Source organism: Scatophagus argus, chromosome 23, assembly GCF_020382885.2.
Source record: "Scatophagus argus isolate fScaArg1 chromosome 23, fScaArg1.pri, whole genome shotgun sequence".
NCBI classification, from domain to species: Eukaryota; Metazoa; Chordata; class Actinopteri; family Scatophagidae; genus Scatophagus; species Scatophagus argus.
In genome coordinates this window covers 288300-308233 of record NC_058515.1, presented here as the reverse complement: position 1 = coordinate 308233, position 19934 = coordinate 288300, and the positions used below count along the sequence as shown (strand labels likewise).

The following is a 19934-nucleotide window of genomic DNA, read 5'->3' as shown; positions in this document are numbered from 1 at the left end:
ATGCTGGGAACAGTGAATATGGGAATTACACTAGTAGCACTTGCTGTATACACTCAAACATACTGAATATGAATAACAGGAAAACCTCAGCAAAACACTTTTGGTCCCATGTGATATCCTTTTCAAGCTTTCTCTACCATCTAAACAGCTCCTCACCACTTATTCCAAGCTAAGATAATGCATGTGTATGTGCAGGCATCATAGTACACTGTCAAATACACAACTCTCTGATCATTATTTACTGTTTTGATACATCTTACAGTGCAGTCCTGCAGAAAAAATGTGTTAATTATTCTCAGGTTATGTAGGATTTTCAGTCCTGTGGATTGGGTCATTTTGAGGTGTTATAAATGACACTGCTGTTGTGAATTTTCCAGTCTTGATCAACATTTGAGTTTTAATATAGAGATTGCCTTGGGAAATTAAACTGCTAGAGTAAAAGTGGTTATTGCTAGTGTTAGTGGGTGTTATTTCTTAACTGCTATCCATCTGGCTTGTGCCAAAGAAATGGCTCAACATTTTGGGATACTAATCGCTTTCTTCCCAAGAGTGAAATGGGAGAGTTGATACCTCTCCCCTATCTGTGCTTAACTTAGGTTAGCATAAAGACTAGAAGCAGGTGGAAAAACGTTATCCTGATGCTTCCTAAGTTCAAAAATACCCCTGGCAACCCATCTAAAGTTCATTAACTTATTTCATTTATCTGATTAGTTCGCGAATAGTTATGTTGAAAAAAGTGACGTGGTTTCGTAGGTAGCTACAGTATATATTTGAACTTTGGAGTAAGACAGGCTAGCTGTTTCCCCCGGCTTCCAGTCTTTATGATGACCCAAGATAACCCCCCGCCCCCTGAAGCTTACTCTATTCTTAATGCACAGTCATGAGACTGATATTAATCTTTTTATCTCTCTTTGTAGGAAAGTATTTAAGTGTATGCTTTCATGCAAAGAGAGATAAGTGTTAAACTATTCCTTACTATTATTAGTAAGGAATAATTACTATTATTCTGTTTACTGGACAAGGCCTTACCACGTCTTTGCCATAGCTGAGCAGTTGGAGCATTTGAATGTTTCACCACCACACTGTGTAAAAAAAAAAAAAATAATATATAATAAAAAGCACTGAAAACAACATGCTGATTATTTGAAACACACTGATCAGTGAAAATTAAAATAGTCTTGTGAGAAGCTACAATTTGGGTGATCTAACGTACTGTCATTTTCCCCCTTTCTGCCTAAACAAAGACACTATTTCCAGTCATTGTATGTTGCAGTAAATCAATGCAAGTTAGTAATTTGGTTCTGAGAATGTCCTCAAATTTCACAGTGCTCTATGACTTCATAAGCTTTTGTTAATCATCTCCAGTCTCTGTGAAGAGTCCACACAAATCAGTCTGCACCCAGTGATTAGCTTTTCTTTAACATATTGCTTCATGCAACTTGGTGGAAAACCTCTTTGTATGTTTGGCACAGTTTAAATATATAGAGAGATATACAAGCAGTGCATTATGGGACACAGGCATTCAACAACAGCCACACAAAAAAGATAATTCAGGCATTTGATTGAATTATTGTCTAATCAAGTGAGTTTAAAGTTTCCCATTCAGATTATTGTCTTTGTACTTGTGTTCCAGTGACATTTTTTTGCAAAATACATAGACACACACACAGATACATCCAAAAAAAAAGTCTTCTAGCATGGGCGTGCACACACACACACATACATACAAACAGCTCTTGTTTTGAATGCATCTTTGCAAGAAAGAACATATTCTTATTCAAAGGAAAACTGTTTTTTTTTTTAACTTGGCTCAATTTGAGTGTAAGAAGGAAGCACTTTAATATCTTTGTGGTCACAAGTTTCTGACATGAAGGGTGATCATCTTGAATATGCTTAATGGAGGCTGCTATTGCTGAGCTTGGATGGGTCTGGTTGGATAGTTTTTCTCTCTCGTCATGGTGCTGATACATGATGGAACGTTTTCCATTTTACATCCATAGCAGCATGGCACTTTCTCTGCTCCTCTGAGCCAGCCAGAGGCTAAAACTGTGAGGTTTCAGTAAAGGAGATCGCATCTGTCTTGTCGATGGTGAAGCCTCCATTGACGTAGGATTTTTTCTCGCACTCTTCATCATCCAAAGTGGCTTCCAGAGCAAAGGGGTTGGCGACGTCCACATCTGATGTCAGATCCATCCTCTCCAGTTCCCTCTTGGATAGTTTCTGGACAATTCCAGCTCCGTAAGCATCGCCAAGAACGTTGATCATAGTACGGAACCGGTCCCTGAAGCAGACCAATCAAAGTCAGCCTACAGCATCGCCATTCAGTTAAAATTTCTACTGTTGAGTAGGAATGACAGTAAAAACAGTCCAGAAGGTCAGCAGATATACTTACAGCAGCCAATCCACAGCCACTATAAGAGTGACATCACTTGCTGGTAGTCCAACAGCTGTTAAGACAATTACCATGGTGACAAGGCCAGCGTTGGGGACTCCTGCTGCTCCAATACTGGCAACTGTTGCTGTTATGCTGAAACAAAGAGACACAGTTGTGCACAAAAGTGACCCTAAATGTTAGCGACAGGAGACTTTTGTACTTTCTATTTGTTTTCCCTTTTTTGGTTTTTATCTTTTAAAACAGGCCCTGCGATTGACTGGCAACCAGTCCAGGGTGTACCCTGCCTCTCGCCCGTAGTCTTTTGGGAAAGTGGGATAGGCTCCAGCCTCCCTGCGACCCTGATGGATAAGTGGTATAGAAAATGGATGGATGGATGTTTTAAAACAAACAAGTCCCCAGCTTCTTTAGTTGTTTGGTAGTTACAATGCTGTTTTGCTGTGAAGATCCAGAAATGTGTTGTGAACCAAGAAACTTCACCTGAAACTGGAGGTGTTTTTGTACAGTAATTACTTTGTTACTTTTGTTTGTCAGCTGTAGTTTGCTTGGTATGCATGCTGTTGATGTTATTAATGTGAATGTTTGTTGTTTTCCATGCTGTCTTCAGTATTTTATGCTTTTATACTTGATGAAGTATGATTGGAGTCAGCAAAAATCTTCAAGGTCAACGCAGTAGAATTTTATAGTATCATAAGCTGTGTATGTATTTTTTATAGTACCATAATTTGCTGTTAGAAATACCCTGAGTAACTGCTGTACCTGATAGTAACAATCTGACCCACATCCAGAGCATAGTCATTCAGCTGAGCAATGAAGATGGCAGCCACCGCCTCATAGAGCGCCGTGCCGTCCATGTTAATGGTAGCCCCCACTGGGAGGACAAAGCGGGTGATCCTTTTGTCAATACGATTGTTCTCCTCAGCACATCGGAAGGTGACAGGCAGGGTGGCAGAGCTGGAAGACAAGGCAGTGATTGGCTTCATCACTGTGACCATATGGTTTGATTTATAAATATGAAAATGAAACTATGACTTGGCTTTACAAGCTGAGTGAGGAGGTCAGTGGGTTCTGACCTGGAGGAGATCATGAGTGCTGTTACCAGGGCCTGAGCCATTCCCAGTGTAAATGTATATGGGTTCTTCCTCACAATGACAAAGAAGATGAGTGGCAAACAAACGGTGGCGTGGATAGCTAGACTGAGGGACAAAACAGACACTATTAAAGAACAATAACTCAATAGAAGTAATGTATGCTGTATTACAAGCACAATATTAGACTGTCCATAGGAAAATATCTACCCAGCATTCAGGTGAGATGTCTTGGCACTCCAAATTTAAAAGTTTATTTTTGTGATGTATTTATATTAATTTATTCATTAGCTTATATACTTCTTGTTCATGTATATCATAGGGTACTATAACCTAAGTTTTAAACACTCCAGAGGGTCAATTGTATCTTTAAATGGAGTGTGAAATTCAGAAATGTGAACATGAAGGACTCTTGACTTGAAGGAGAATGAGGGTTCTTACCAAATGACCACAGCACGTTTTGTGATGAAGGACCTTAAATAAAGGCAGTATGGGCTCTCATGTCTGACTGACTTTCAGTGCCTATAAAAAGGCACATTTGGATGGAATTGACTTTATGTTGACATTGTAGACTTTTTTTCTGTTGACTATGTCAAAAACTCCGAATTACTGTAATTTAAAGTCATAAAGAAATAATGTGTGAAAATGGTTTTCATAGGCACTGAAGGCTGCTTTCAGAACATTATTTGCACTAGGAGCCTTGGAATAACCCTGTGACCTAACAGGAACAGTCTTTAATGGTGTCACTTAGATTTAGAGGCAAGTGAAGCTTTCATTACTGCATCTGCAGGTTGAGCAATTTTAAATGTCCTTGGCCCTTATCGCTGCCTACACAGAGCTCAGTGTTTATTGTATCACTGGAAGGAGAATTGGCCCAAATGTCAACCATAAATCCCAGTGTCTGGAACAGGCGGATACAGACTAATAGGACAGCTTACCCACTCAGCACCGTCACCATATAAAGACCCATCTTCTTGAAGATCTCCCAGTCTTCCACCTCGATGATCTTAGCAGCAATTAGGAACAGGATCCCCACTGGCATGTAACTGAAAAAAACAAATAATGTAAGACTCCTTTGGGAGTCTATTTTGTGAAGAGAATGTAAGAGAATTTAATATGTTTACTAATATGTTTCAATATAATTTAATAATGTAGGTAATTTTCTAAAGCAAAAACACCAAAAATTCACTGGTTCTAGCTTCTTAGTTTTGGGGAAGACTCTTTTCTATTCCAGCATGACTGTGCCCCAGTGCACAAAGCAAAGCTCTACAAAGACATGTTTGAAGGATTTTGGTGTGGAAGAACTTCACTGGCCCACACAGAGCCCTGACCTCAACCCCATCCAACACCTTTGGGATGAACTGGAACAGAGATTGTGAGCCAGGCCTTTTGGTTCAACATCAGTGTCTGACCTCACAAATGCTCTACTGCATGAAATGAAACCTTGTGGAAAGTTGGAAACTTACAGATGACCTCCTCATGACATCAGACTGCAGACTTGTTTCCATACTCGTTCTACTGGATCTCAGTGCTGCTTTTGACACTGTAGATCACAGCATTTTATTGCACAGATTAGAACATGAGACCAGGATCACAGGGACAGCACTAGGCTGGTTCAAATCATATTTATCAGATAGATTTCATTTGTTCACGTTAATGATGTTTCCTCTTCACATATAAGGGTTAACCTCAGTGTGTGGGCTGATCCTGTTCACTTTATACATGCTCCCTCTAGGAAATGTTCAGAAACATGGCATAAACTTTCATTGTTATGCTGATGACACTCAGTTGTACTTATCCTTAAAGCCTGAAGAAACAGAGCCATTACCCAGGCTCCAGGCATGTCTTAAGGACATAAAGGAATGGATGACCTCCAATTTTTTATTATTAAACTCAGACAAAACTGAGGTCATTGTTCTAGGCCCCAAACATCTTAGAACTAGAATAGCTGATAATATTCTCTCTCTGGACGGCATTACTTTGGCCCCCAGTACGACTGCAAGGAATCTCGGCCTTATCGTCGATCAGGACGTGTCATTTACCCATCACATTAAACAGATCTCTAAGACCGCCTTCTTTCACCTCCGTAATATTGCTAAGATTAGGAGCGTCCTCTCTCAGAATGATGCTGAAAAACTTGCTTTTGTTACTTCTAGGCTGGACTACTGCAACTCATTATTATCAGGATGTCCAAATTACTCTATTAATAGCCTGCAGCTGATCCAGAATGCAGCAGCTAGAGTTTTGACAGGAATCAGTAAAAGGGATCATATCTCCCCCATCTTAGCTTCTGTTCACTGGCTTCCGGTAAAATTCAGAACAGACATTAAAATTCTCCTACTTACATATAAGGCCCTAGATGGACTAGCCCCATCATATGTGCAGGATCTAATAACACTCAGATCACAGAGTGCAGGTTTACCTGCAGTTCCCAGAATTCATAAAAGTAGAATGGGAGTACGAGCCTTTAGCTATCAGGCACCCTTACTGTGGAACCAGTTGCCAAGAAGAGTAGAAGCTGTTATAGCTGCAAAGCTGTCTGTGTGTTTAGAATGCAAATTTATAAAAGTCTGAATACTTTTGTCTATATAGTATAGCTAGTGATCAGCATTAGATAGTGTTGGGGAAGCTAGCTGATGAAGCTACAAGCCCATCTTCAAAGGAAAATTTGATACTGCCAGTGAACACAGCCGGACAGCAGAAATGGGACCGGACACTGCCTCTAATACTGGCAGAGGCCAGTTTGATGACAGTGCATACAGTATGTAGGTGATGTACAGCAGTTCTGACGAGGTCTATGAGACCAAGCACCAGAAGACACAGCATGCGGGAATAGAAGAGGTAAATCTGCAGAGGAGAAGGGGATGGAAGTCGAAATATTTTCGCATCTTACTCTGTGAACTGAGGATTTATTTCGACCAAACCAGAGGTGACTGTGGCAATACAAACCAAGACAGTTCATTAAGAATATATCTGGCTCAGTCCTGGGCTGCTCCCTGGACTCAGTGGATGAGGTGAGTGACAGGAGGATGATAGCTAAGCTGTCGTCCATGCTGGAGACCCCCTCCCACACCATGCAGGACACTCTGACAGCACTGGGTAGCTCCTTCAGTGACAGACTGCTCAACCCGGGGTGTGTGAAGGAGAGGTACCACCACTCCTTCCTGCCCACATAAATTTAGCAAACTCTTCGCTCATATACATCTCCCAGCTGAAATTATGAGAGTTGTTGGACAATTGCCTCTAGAGGTATGAAGGGGTATTACAGACAGGATGGGCCAGAGTTAGCTGGTTAGGATGTTAACTTCAGTAGATATCTCTGAAATACACTACACAGATGTAGACATACATCAGCACTGTTGCTTCTTCACATTCTGTTGATAATGTTCATTTGTTTAATGTTTCTTTTGAACTAAAATTATGACCATACAAATTCACCTTTAAAGCTTTTTTGATGGTGTAAATCAAAAATACCACTTTGAGAAAGGAGTTTAGGTCCATGCACAGCTTAACCCGTACCAGTAGATTAGTCTTTTGTACATACCACATAATGATCTGGACCAGTTTCATGGTTGCTTCATTCAGGGCATCAAAAAATTCCAACAGGATTCGGCCTTTGTCACCCATCTTCCCAATGACAAGGCCAAAAGCAACACAAAACACGATTAGACCCAATACGTTGATTCCATCTGAATATGTCCCAATGATTTTATAGTCCTTGGTCATATTCTGCCAAGAGAGAAAACAAAGAGGCTGTTCATTCAGCTAACCAAGACCGGGGCAGGGGGCTGCTTTTACAAACACATAAGCTGACTCTAAAGACCCATTGATGAGCTCTGCACATGTTTTCTACAGGATCACAGCCCAATGAACCATGGCTACTTCTGACTCATTACTGGGTCTTCTGATGCATTTAGATCAGACACAGGTTACCAGGTGCAGAAATGTGAAAGTAAGTGCAGCAGATGGATGAACAAGGACACATTGTTGCAATGTAAAGATCAAAACCCTAAATGTCATGTTAATGGGTGTTCACAACAGAAGACCCTGGTGCAAGTATAGCTTTGATTGTTTTATAAACAAGGCAATGCATCAAACACACCATGGCACTAAATACTTGAGATGAATAGAACAGAGTAATATGGACACCTACCTCTACTGCTGCCATAATAGTAGTTGTGAGAGGTGGAATTGTGGTGGTGTCTTCAGAAACCTTCTGAGGCTCCAGCTCTTTGCGTTTGGTCTTGTACTATGGTGTAATTGGTCACATTTCATAACATCAGAGTTATGTTCATGTGGCTACATGCTATGTACTCATCAGACCCTGAAGTAGATTTAAATGACACTTTAAACATGTGTAGAAAGTAGAACAGGATTGAACATGGCTGTGCAAAGCCTCTTACCTGCTGAAAACAAGCCTGCACCAGATTTTCTGGAAACATGTTTCTGTTGATGGGAAATGATGATATTTAATTGGCAACTGGAAACTGAATGAAATACACAGACAATAATGATATATTGGTCCTATAATTGTTCCTTGAAAGAGGAGTCAGTGACTTGATTGCAGTCAAAATCCAGGGGAGAATGATTTTCATACTTGCAATAATTTATAATTAATAATTCACATTTTTAATTTCTTTGGAGGTAATGGAACAAAAATGCTAACAGTACTTTGTGTCAGTGATTGAGCTAACACCTTCGCCGGGAATGCAGAAGCTTGTAGGCAATTGGATTTTCAGTATGTGCTGTCCATTGTTTTGTACAAAAGAAACTGCCTTCCGTTATAAACAAAGGGTTGGATATATAAACCTCACAGTGTGCTACAAGCAAAGTGCTATTACATCGTCTAACAGCATCTGAAAATGCCCTTTCTGACAGTCTAGTCAGTCTTTTATATTGAGGTCATTTCTTGAGTTTATGTAACCTTTTGGACTGATGTAGTGTTTCAAATTGATATAACTTTACAAGTAACAATAAGTTCATTTGCTGTAACATTTTAACATAACTTTCTAAATTGATATAACATTTTGAGTTAATGTAAGTTTCACAGTAGAGAACTTTTCAAGTTGTTGTAACCTTTTGAGGTGAAGTTAATTTATGAGTTGCTGTAAAATTTTAAGTTGACATGATTTTATAAGCTAACATTTTTTTTAAGTTGACAAGATTTTATAAGCTAACATTTTATTTTTAGTTGACATGATTTTATAAGGTCTGTCTTTGTGTGTTGGCCCTGCGATTGACTGGCGACCAGTCCAGGGTGTACCCTGGCCTCTCGCCCGTAGTCAGCTGGGATAAGCTCCAGCTCCCCCAGCCAGCTGACGGATAAGCGGTATAGAAAATGGATGGATGGATGAATGATTTTATAAGCTAACATTTCAAATTGATGCAATTTTCTGAAATAAACAACGTACCGTATTTTCCGCACTATAAGGCGCACCGGATTATAAGGCGCACCTTCAATGAATGGCCTATTTTAAAACTGTTTTCATATATAAGGCGCACCGCATTATAAGGCACATAGGATAGAAGCTACAGCAGTGGCTCAGGTTGCGTTTTGCGTCCACTAGATGGAGCTGCGCTAAAGGGAATGTCAACAAAACAGTCAGATAAGTCAGTCAAACTTTATTAATAGAATACAAACCAGCGTTCTGACAACTCCGTTCACTCCCAAACAGCTGTGTTATTATTTTTCCCGAGGTAATGTCGGCGACGTAGTATTTTCGCAACACAGTTTATCTTTTAACAACAGCAAGGTATAACAGGTAGTGCAACATTTTTAACACGTAGTGGACGGGAACTTTTCCTCGATTCAGTAAACATGTAAAAGAGTCTGATACCATTACAGTAACTCAAACGTAAGTGCAATAACAATATAGTAACTTTCGAAATAGTGCAAAGCAATAACCATGTAACAATAACTCAACGTTGCTCAAACGTTAATGTCCATATTCACAATATGACCAACCTTGTTCAGTTGTGAACACACAAAAGAAACACGTAAAGCTCACTTTATTGGTTCATTCCTCATCCACGAATCCCTCGAATTCTTCTTCTTCAGTGTCTGAATTGAACAGCTGGGCGAATACGGCATCCAACATGCCCGGCTCCGTCTCGTCAACGTCGTCATTATCCGAGTCAGTGTCGCTGCTGTTGTCTGGTAGTTCAGCGACGATTCCAGCCTTCCTGAAAGCTCGGACCACAGTTGAGACTGATATATCAGCCCAGGCATTTACGATCCACTGGCAGATAGTGGCGTATGTCGTTCGGCGCTGTCTCCCTGTCTTGGTGAACGTGTGTTCGCCTTCCGTCATCCACTGCTCCCATGCAGTTCGCAGTCTCGCTTTGAACGCCCTGTTGACATCAATATCTAGCGGCTGGAGTTCTTTTGTCAATCCACCCGGAATGACGGCAAGCACTGAATTAGTGTGCTTCACTTGTTTTTTGACTCCATCTGAGGCCAGTCGTGTGCCAGGCTCACCGGCTCGCACGAGCTGATCCAGAGCAAAAAGACGCAAAGAGGCGCGTGCCGCTTATCTTGCACCAAAACACTCAGTCCTGTTAAATCTGTGCTCTGCAAAATTTCTGCAGCTTCAGGTAAGTTCTCTGCGCATGTGTCCGCTCACCTGCGGGCTTCTGCTCATCACAAAATGCACGTGCTCAGCTGCAGATCCTAACGCGCTCCTCTCTTCTCCCCTCAGAGCAAACCCGCATCCTCCGCTCTGCCATGGACTCCGTCTACTTCGACATCGACAGCAACAGCTGCGACTTCTTCCCCCCGGTGATATGGGAGCACCTGGAGTCGCAGATCGATAGGGACGGGGCTGTGTGAAAAAAGCCACCCGGTCTCTTGACGTAAATTTCCCTCAGCCACTCACTCATCTTTTCTTCGTCCATCCATCCCTTCGAGTTAGCCTTGATAACGACGCCGGCTGGAAAGTTTTCTTTCGGCAAGGTCTTCCTCTTGAAAATAACCACGGGTGGAAGTTTCTGGCCATTAGCCTGGCAAGCGAGAACAGTGAATGACAACTTCTCATTCCCTGTGGTGCGAACATTCACCGTACGTGCTCCCGTTTTATCCACAGTGCGGTTCACAGGAATATCAAAAGTGAGTGGAACCTCTTCCATGTTGATAATGTGCTCTGGCCAGATCTTTTTTCAGCGATCTTGTCTTTGCAGTATGCGTGGAAAGTGGCCAGCTTTTCTTGATAGTCTTTTGGTAGTTGCTGCGAAATACTAGTACGTGTGCGGATGGAGAGATTACGTCTTTTCATAAACCGATAACACCAGGAAGGACCGCCTCTAAATTCACTGATGTTAAGTTCGCGTGCTAGCACTGTTGCCTTCACTCGAATAGTGACTGTAGAGACACTTCTACTTGCTGCTCTCTGTTCAACAACCCACTGTTCGAGTTTGTCCTCTAACTGTGGCCATCTCGCTTTGTTCCCTCGGAAACTCTGTTTAGTCTTCTTTACCTGGCGCAAGTCATCTTGCTGCTTCCTCCACTTCCGCACCATTGACTCGTTAATGTTGAAGTGTCTCGCTGCTGCTCTGTTCCCATGTTCTACTGCATGACTGATAGCCTTCAGCTTGAACTCGGCGTCGTAAGCGTGTCTCTTGCAAGGAGCCATCTCGGGGTCTTCACACACACACAAATGGTGTTGTACTGGAGTTCCTCTTCACCGTACCGGCGCTTAAATCTGTTACTTCGGCCACGCCCCCTGACTACGGTAGCCACGATTGACCAATACTGATCCATAGATAAGGCGCATCGGATTATAAGGCGCAGTGTCGGCTTTTGAGAAAATTGAAGGCTTTTAGGTGCGCCTTATAGTGCAGAAAATACGGTAATCACAACCACTTCCACAAAGTCACTGGCCAGGTGAGTGGACGTGTAAAAATAAGAGATGGTTCAAATGTTTTGCTCAGACTCTTTTGTTCTTTTCACAAGAACTTCCATCTCATAAGTACTTTGCATGTGCCCAGTTTAGTGTTATAGCAAAAATGCTTTTGAGGATCTGTGACTGACTGGCAAACAGCCCAGGGTGAACCCCTCCTCTCACCTGTTGTTAACTGGGATAGGTATAGGGATAGGATAGCTAGCCACCCTAACGGATAAGCGGTATAGAAAATGGATGGATGGTTTCTGAGGATAAACTGTCAGAAAGTCATTTTCTCCATTTACACAATTCATCTCACTTAGCCTACAAAGATACGAAAAAGACACAAAGGGATAGGGAGGCACTGGGATACAGCTGGGAGGAGATGAAGATGTAGGAGGACTTTTCACCCTGCCTTTGAATATGGCCATTTTGAGCAAGTATAAATACTTCTGCCTTTTGATATGGTTGAACAACATACTGTAGTAATTAGATTGTTTGAAGCACAAAGACAGAATAGAGGTGATAAGTGATGACTGAATCATAACATATTTCACTGTTAGACTATAAGGGAAAGTTTTGTAATATCTTGCACATCTGAATGGGTGGACACTTCATGGTTATTAGACCTCTGTAGTTTGTATCAGGTGGTCGGGAGGTCACCTGAGGAGATCCAAAAGTGTGTCAACTGTTGTGACGTTGGGTGTGGTTCCCTCTCTGTCAATGTGTTCAGCTGTTTGAGAGACTCCTGGTTTGATGGTCATCACCAAAATAATGCCTGCAAAGGATGCCACAGTATAATCCACAATAAAGCACACACAGCAGGTTGCATGTAAAAGCCCATTTTCACACCATTTGAGTGACTTAACTGTAGAGCAACTGAAAGAAACAGAAAAATTTAAATACAGTGTTACTGACAACTAAAGAAGCATGGAAAGACGAGAAGTTCTGTGGTGGCATCAGCCATCTTTTATGGTGTGGTCTGCTGGGCAGGCAGTATCTCTGCCTGGGACAAAAAGAGGCTGGACAGGCTGGTGAGGAGGGCTGGCTCAGTCCTGGGCTGCTCCTTGGACTCAGTGGATGAGGTGGGTGACAGGAGGACGATAGCCAAGCTGTCATCCATGCTGGAGACCCCCTCCCACCCCATGCAGGACACTCTGACAGCACTGGGTAGCTCCTTCAGTGACAGACTGCTCAACCCGTGAAGGAGAGGTACCGCCACTCCTTCCTGCCCACTGCTGTCAGGCTCCACAACAAGCACAGCTGATAGACTAGACATTTTAAAGCTGATGGATGTGTTAACTGGACAATAATACATGTGCAATAATGGGACAAAATTGTCATGCCAGACCTGTGAAATAATACATGTGGAATAATAATTGTGCAATAATCTTTACTCATGTAACATTACTACAAGGATCAGTAACTACTTACTTAGTCCCTGAAACAAATCTGTGCAATAATTAATCCATCCACTAATCATAACCCCAGGGACTCCAGCGTAAATAGTCTTTTTCTTTTCTGTACTGTGTACAGCTGCAGGTACTTGTTTCCTTTGTATTTATTCTTTCTGAATACACATTTATTCTTTTTGAATGCAAGTACTTGTTTCCTGTGTATTTATTCTTTGTGAATGCACATCCCTCTCTTATCCTTGCATGCTTTGCACCCTCTATATCCTGTTTCCTGCTGTAACACTGCAATTTCCCAGTTATGGGACTAATAAAGGATTATCTTATCTTATCTTATATTATTTTTAAAGAGGGAGGGCATCAACTCACCAAGAATAACTGCAATGATGGTTGTTGAGAAGTAATAAGTAACAGCACGCAGACCTATTTTTCCTGATACCTCAGAGTCCAGCGCAGCGACTCCTGCGAACAAAAGGCACAATGTTGAATTGAAATTTAAACAAAATGTTTGTCCCACTACGTATAAAAAGACTGAAGATTTTGAACTCTTGTTGCTGAAAATCCCAAGAAATGTTCACATTAGTGTGTGAGAGGATACAATTTCAATTTATCTAGTCAACATTTTATAGATTGGGTCTTCAGCATTTCATGTTAGGCATGCTGCTATCTTGTGTTGTTATTCTTTGTTTTTGCTGTTTCTTTGTCTCCTCCTTCTCTGTGTTTGTTTAAATGCACCTGTCCAAATGGAGTGGAGCGGGGCAGAGCAGGCCTTTCCTCCTATCAGCCACTTACCTGCACACCTGACTCTCATTGGCAGCCATTCTCCTCAACAACTCCGCTTCTATTTAAGACCGGCTGTCCCATTCTACCTTTGCCAGATTATACTGTCTTCTAAGTGATATTCAGGAAGGCTCTCTGTAACTTGATGACGTGGCCGCACTGCCTGAGCAGTAAGTGGAAAGCAGGTAAGATAGAAGTTGGGAATGATATGCACGTCAGTGTTGTGATTCATGGTTGGAACCTTAATTCCATTAGGATGCCCCTCGCATCTGTCAACTGTACATACAACACAGTTCTCTTTGTCTTAAGATATTATTTTATTTTGACTTGATAAGCCAGCAAGTGCTCAGTAAAATTGTGTAAAATATGTAAGAAATGTAGTCATTGTTGGAACATAGAAATGTTAATCACAAATCCCAAGATGGCATTTTCAAATAGTTTTTAATAGTTTTTTGTCCAAACAAACCAAAATTATTCATTAATATCATGTAAGACACAGAAAAGATGAAAAATGACTTACAATATTCACAAATGAACAAAATCATTGCCAATTAATTTTTGGACAATGGACTAATTGATTCCAACTCCAAGACTGAACAGAATGTTGATACTGAACAAATCTACGATAACATGTAACGTCATTAATGCCTGAAGCCAAGTCAGAACGGAGAGGGTGTTGAACTACCAGAAGGCAACATTACAGATGTTCAGGACAGCTACAAATACCTTGGGATCCAGTGGGCAAATGGAATCCATGAGGAGGCTGCAAGAAAGTCAGCTGCAGCCAAATACCTACACAGGGAGAGACAGACCCTGAGAAGTCAGCTAGATGTAAGAACAAGGTCCAGGCCATCAACACACCCTGCCAGGCATCAGATACCCCGCTGGCACAATAATTTGGTCCATGGAGATAGAGGCCATTAACATCAAGACAAGGAAGCTCCTCATTATGCATGGAGGGTTCCACCCCAAGTTCAGCACCCTGAGACTACATTAAGTGGAACAAGGGAGGCCGAGGACGAGTGAGTGTCAGAGCCACTGTCCAGGACAAAACAACAAAGATCCAGGAATACATCAGAAAGATGGCCCCGAGAGATGAACCGCTAAGTGAATACCTCAGGCCGCAGAAACCTGGCAATGATAAGGAGGAAGAAGATGAATCATCATGGAGGGAGAAGTCCTTGCATGGCATGTACCGCTGACAGATAGAGAAGGTGGCTGATATCATGAAATCCTACCAGTCGGTGGATTGAAGGACAGCACAGCAGCACTAATCATGGCAGTACAAGAACAGGCCCTCAGTACAAGATCAATAGAGGTTGAGGTCTGCTGCACCAGACAGGACCCCAGGTGCAGGCTGTGCAAGATCCCCCTGAGGCAATTCAACACCTAACAACAAGATGCAGACAGGAACAGTGCACATGGAACGCCATAACCAAGTGGCTGGCATAGCGTACAGGAACATCTGCAATGATTATGGGCTGGAAGTCCCAAGGTCAGAATGGAAGACACCTCCTAAGCTGGTTGAGAATGACCACACTAAGATCCTGTGGGATTACCAGATCCAAACTGACAAAATGGTAATGGCGAATCTGTCAGACACTGTGGTGGTCGACAAACAAAAGAAGGCAATGGTGATACATGTAGCATTCATAAGAAACTGCAACTTCAAGAAAAAACACAAGAAGCTTGAAAAATACCAAGGGCTGAAAGAGGAGCTAGAAAAGATGTGGCAAGTAAAAGCAACAGTGGTGCCAGGGGTAACTGGGGCACTGGGGGCTGTGACCCCCAAACTAGAAGAGTGGGTCCAGCAGATTCCAGGTACGACATTGGTGGTCTCTGTCCAGAAGAGCACAGTCCTAGGAACAGCTAAGATACTGCACAGAACCTTCAAACTCCCAGGCCTGTGGTAGAAGACCTGAGCTTGAGGAAGATGCACACCACCCCAGAGGGGAGAGAGACGGATTTTATATCTATATCTATATCTATATTTCTATATATATTCTTCTGCTAAATATATATATTCAGCAGAAGCAGTAACTGAATGGAAAAGTTGTAAAGTTGTAATGTGAAAAACCTCAAACCTGACCTTGAGGTACTTAAAATTCACAGTTTCAAGCCTTACTTATCCTTAACTTTTTTTTAGCACACAGTCATTACAGCACATACATCCAATCAAAATTCATGTTCACGTTACCTGTTATCATACTGGAAATGATGAGTGGGAGGATGACCAGCTTCAGCATTCTCATGAGGATCTCTCCTGGGAAGCCAAAATACTGCTTGTGGAGATGAGAAAGAGATGCATACTCTCTGACCACCATGCCCAAACTGATCCCTGAAAGATTGGGAGAAAAAAGTCAAATGACAGAGAATTCTTGATTTCAGCTGAGTTGATTTTTTGGATCATAGAGAAGAAAGCAAAGACGGCTGATGGTTCAAGGAATGCAGAATTTACTGTCACTGCCACATTATTTTTATCTGTATCAATTTCATGTGGCACAGCACACACTGCTGGTCTTTTTTTTCCAACATCACATTTATCCCCCTCAATGATTTTAATAACACTCTCAAACCATCGGTGTTATCGCACATAATAGACCATCATTAAGGATGCCTGTAAAACACTATGATGACACAGCAAACTGTGCACAGATGTCACTTGATGTCACCACACTGATCAATCAAAACACATCCGTGCATGTGGAAGTGGCTTGACCTCCCTCACTAACAACCCCTTCATATTTAGCAAGCTGCAGATTTGCCACATGGTGGAGCTGTTTGGTCCTTTTTCAACCCACATTAACAGCAGCAGTGCTTTCCATCTGCACTTGCTAACTTCAGGCACCGAAAGTTGTATGTCGCTTGTATGTACTGCTGAAAACTGATATATCTGTGACAGGCCAATATCTATTGAGTATTATTTTGACAGAGGTCTAATGCTGAAGTCGTGCCATTTACATTATTGGCTAAGGATGTTTATATCATATTTTTTCCTTGTGAATTTCAGTAACCATCATCTAGTTTATGACACAGTCAGCAGTCATCCCTTCCAACACATGACGGTACTCAGTGTGACAGTGGCAGTTAGTCTACTACTAGTCTGAAACCAGTTACTGCACAATGTTTAGGAAAGAATCAAATGAAGCGGCCTTTTCTGTCTGACCTCCACAGTCTGGATGTGGAAGATCTGTGTGGAGGAGTGTTAACTAATTAAACCCAGTGCAGCAATCGCTAAGAGACTGACCAATTAATCAGTTTGGAAAATTAATTTACTTTGACGACATTTTCCCAACTGTTGGTATGAGTGGAACTTGACTCCAGTAGTGGCTTATGGTTGTTGGCCACGCCACCCTCAAACATCCCAACTAAGCAGATGTTTAGGAAAGTTGGGATCCTAAACCACAACCAGAAGAGCTTCTGGATGCAGACCAGGTTCATATCCATCCATTTTCTATACCGCTTATCCGTCAGGGTCGCGGGGGAGCTGGAGCCTATCCCAGCTGACTACGGGCGAGAGGGGGGGTACACCCTGGACTGGTCGCCAGTCAATCGCAGGGCCAACACACAAAGACAGACAACCACACACTCTCACACTCACACCTAGGGGCAATTTAGAGTAGCCAATTAACCTAATGTGCATGTTTTTGGTATTGTGACTTGACTTGGATGTTCAGCTCATCAGTTATCTAGTTTCTCAGAAAGTCAAAGATTTTGGACAATAATGGGGTCACAGGGTTGTTTTTTCCTGATTTTCCAAAACTATCATTATTATTGGTCTCTGGTTGCTCTCTTGCATTGTCATGTAGAACAATTTCATCATTTAATCAAAATTGGACGGTCGTGATTTCGTAAGAGTGGAGTTTTGGATTTTGGAGTTAATTTCATTGAACTTAAATGTGGCTAATGGCTAATGTACATTCATTATTTTGACAATCCTCACCCCCCTCTTTCCAGATACTCTCACAGTGTGTGATCCTTCAGTTCATAGCTTTAACTATGATGCTTGCAGTCAGACCTGAGAGCATGTAGTTTCCTCCCAGCCCTATGATGAAACTGAACCATAACCTTTACTGAGTAACAAACAAAAGCTCACAGAAATGTGGACTTTGGTTAACCTAGTAGGTCCTATCACAAAATCGAGACCTTTAAAGCTGGTGAATGAAAAGCTAAGAATGACCAGAAAGTAATAAAGCAGTTAAATGTCATGCTCATGCCATTATGCAACAAGTAAACAGTTTGGGAGACATGAGGTCAAGGACAGGATATGGACGTGATATTGACTATAAAAAAAAAGGCAGTATTGCTGACAGGAAACAGAGAAGGAGAACTGACACTTTACAGAATACTCGATATTTCCAATGAGACTCCAGTGAGCGTTTGTCAAAAATCAATGTATTCTCAGACTCATCATGAGATGGAGCCAACCATAGCTGGTACTGTAATAAATAAAACCAACAAAATAAATAATAGAGCGCATTTAAAATTGTAATGCTATTGGATCTCACAACTCAGCTATCTTTTATCCTCAAGCTCACTACCACTTAACGTACAGTAGCTCCCGGTGATAAATATGTTTGGCCCTCTAAAACACATGCCTGCAATATATCGCACTTCACTGGTACAAATTGAATCTGGAAGGTGTGGGTCCCCTGGGGATGTGTGGTTTCCCAAAGTGGATGCCCACTCTGTTGAGGTGGTAGTCCAGCCTACAGACGTATGCAGTGTAATTTATATTCTGCTTTTGTTTTCATGTATCCTGATTTAACAGGATGCCAGGACCTTAAATGACCAGGAAAAACATTAACTTAAAAAACAGATTATTCTTTCTCATGCCTAACCAGTGTTTAGTGTAGGCTGAAAACAAAAGGTGCAAGACAAGTCATGCCTTTGTGTTTGTTGGAGGAAAAGGAGACATTAGCTAGAAAGTTAGATAGGTACAAGGTACAAAGGGTGGGTGCTGTCTGCCTAGTCATTGTGAGACATTTCTGTTTAATGCACCTACTCTTTATGGATAAAAATATTGTGTGAAAAGAGGAGAGCAAGGAATAGTTGAGCAGATTAGGGGGACATTGCTGAGTGTCTCTGGCCTAGGGAGCATGTCCAAGCTGACGGCAAACCCCACCTTGCAGAAACCATGCGATGTTAGTCCCGTCCCGTCTATCGTTTTCCAAGCTCACCGTGTGTGGAGGGGCAGCCCAGTCTACAAACACCTCTAGAGCTCACTGACTAAGACTCTCTCTTTTTACATATGTTTTCAAACATAAATGAAAATGAGTAGTAGGAGTTATGTGCTGGAACTACGCCTTGCCAAACAACTGCCTGTAGCTGCGGAAGCTGGACATAAGTATTGGGCAGATGTGTCCTCAAATAATGAAGTATGTGTGCAGGTTTTTTAAACCTTGGACTGAGCCAGTCTTTCTCCTGCTATCAGTCTTTACCTTATGCTAAGCTAGGCTAATTGCCTCCGCACACAAACATGAACTTAATATTACTCATTCTCAGAAAGAAAGATTTCCAACATTGTTTAACTATTCCAAAGCTATACATTAAACCTAATTTGTCTAGTAACACAAGCAGATACTACTACTAGTCAATGAGGATTAGTCTAACAGAGGACATTCAGCTCAACCAGACAAAAATATGAAAATATATCTAATAATTAAGTGCAGACTGTCAGAAGCTTTTCAGGTCCTGAAGTCTGAAGCAGCTGCCGATGCTCTGCGCTGAGCCACTCAGGACTCCTCACACTGACCCAGCATCAGATGTCCCTTTCGTCTGCTCACGTTTGAGTGAGACACGTCCAGACAGAGGCTGTCTCCAATAACAACACACTCCCCATCTTCCCCCATCAACAACACCCGTCACTGTTGCTCTTTAGTCAAGCAGCTGATGCGAAAAGGTTGGTTTATTTCAACAGTGACAGCAGCTGAAAACAAGACCGAATGTGAAAACAAAGAGGGAGGGATGGACACACACACAACAGTAAAGATACCGGGCAATGAATCAATGGCAGTGAGGATGAGAGCGTCTCATTCTCTCTGCATAGCCGACATGAGCAGACATACCGAGCAGCACTGATAACACCGTGGCGATCAGAAGCCAGTTCCTCCTCAGTAAGCCTTTGAAATTCACGCCTCGTCGCTCTCGTTTACCCATCACGTCCATGGTGTTCTTTTTTCCAAAAAACCCCCCCCAAAAAAACAGGAACAACAACGGCCCCCACGGAGACACAAAAGACTCGTGCGATCGGGATGTCAGCTGCAGACGACGCAGCGGAGGATGAGGGAGCCGCGGCGCTACAGCGAGTGATCTAAACGCTGTGAAGGAGGGAGTGTGCGTGTGTGTGCGTGTGTGTGTATGTGTGAGTGAGAGTGTGTGTGTG

At 42.1% G+C, this 19934-nt stretch overlaps 2 protein-coding genes across 2 annotated transcripts in view; one reads left to right on the top strand and one right to left on the bottom strand.

Moving 5' to 3' along the window:
• Positions 1 to 3981, top strand: part of spata6l (spermatogenesis associated 6-like) — a 16817-nt gene extending 12836 nt beyond the window's left edge. The window contains exon 13 of the mRNA XM_046380548.1: positions 3315 to 3981. The gene's annotated coding sequence lies outside the window, so the exon portion shown is untranslated. The remainder of the gene's footprint in view (positions 1 to 3314) is intronic.
• slc1a1 (solute carrier family 1 member 1) lies at positions 1713 to 19934 on the bottom strand. The gene is made up of 12 exons (XM_046380546.1): positions 19618 to 19934; positions 15747 to 15887; positions 13139 to 13231; positions 12021 to 12135; positions 7884 to 7926; positions 7634 to 7729; positions 7025 to 7209; positions 4419 to 4526; positions 3466 to 3588; positions 3152 to 3346; positions 2393 to 2527; positions 1713 to 2281 (listed from the first exon to the last, which is right to left on the bottom strand). The coding sequence occupies exons 1-12, from the start codon at positions 19715 to 19717 to the stop codon at positions 2041 to 2043; spliced, it is 1575 nt and encodes a 524-aa protein (XP_046236502.1). The 5' UTR covers positions 19718 to 19934; the 3' UTR covers positions 1713 to 2040.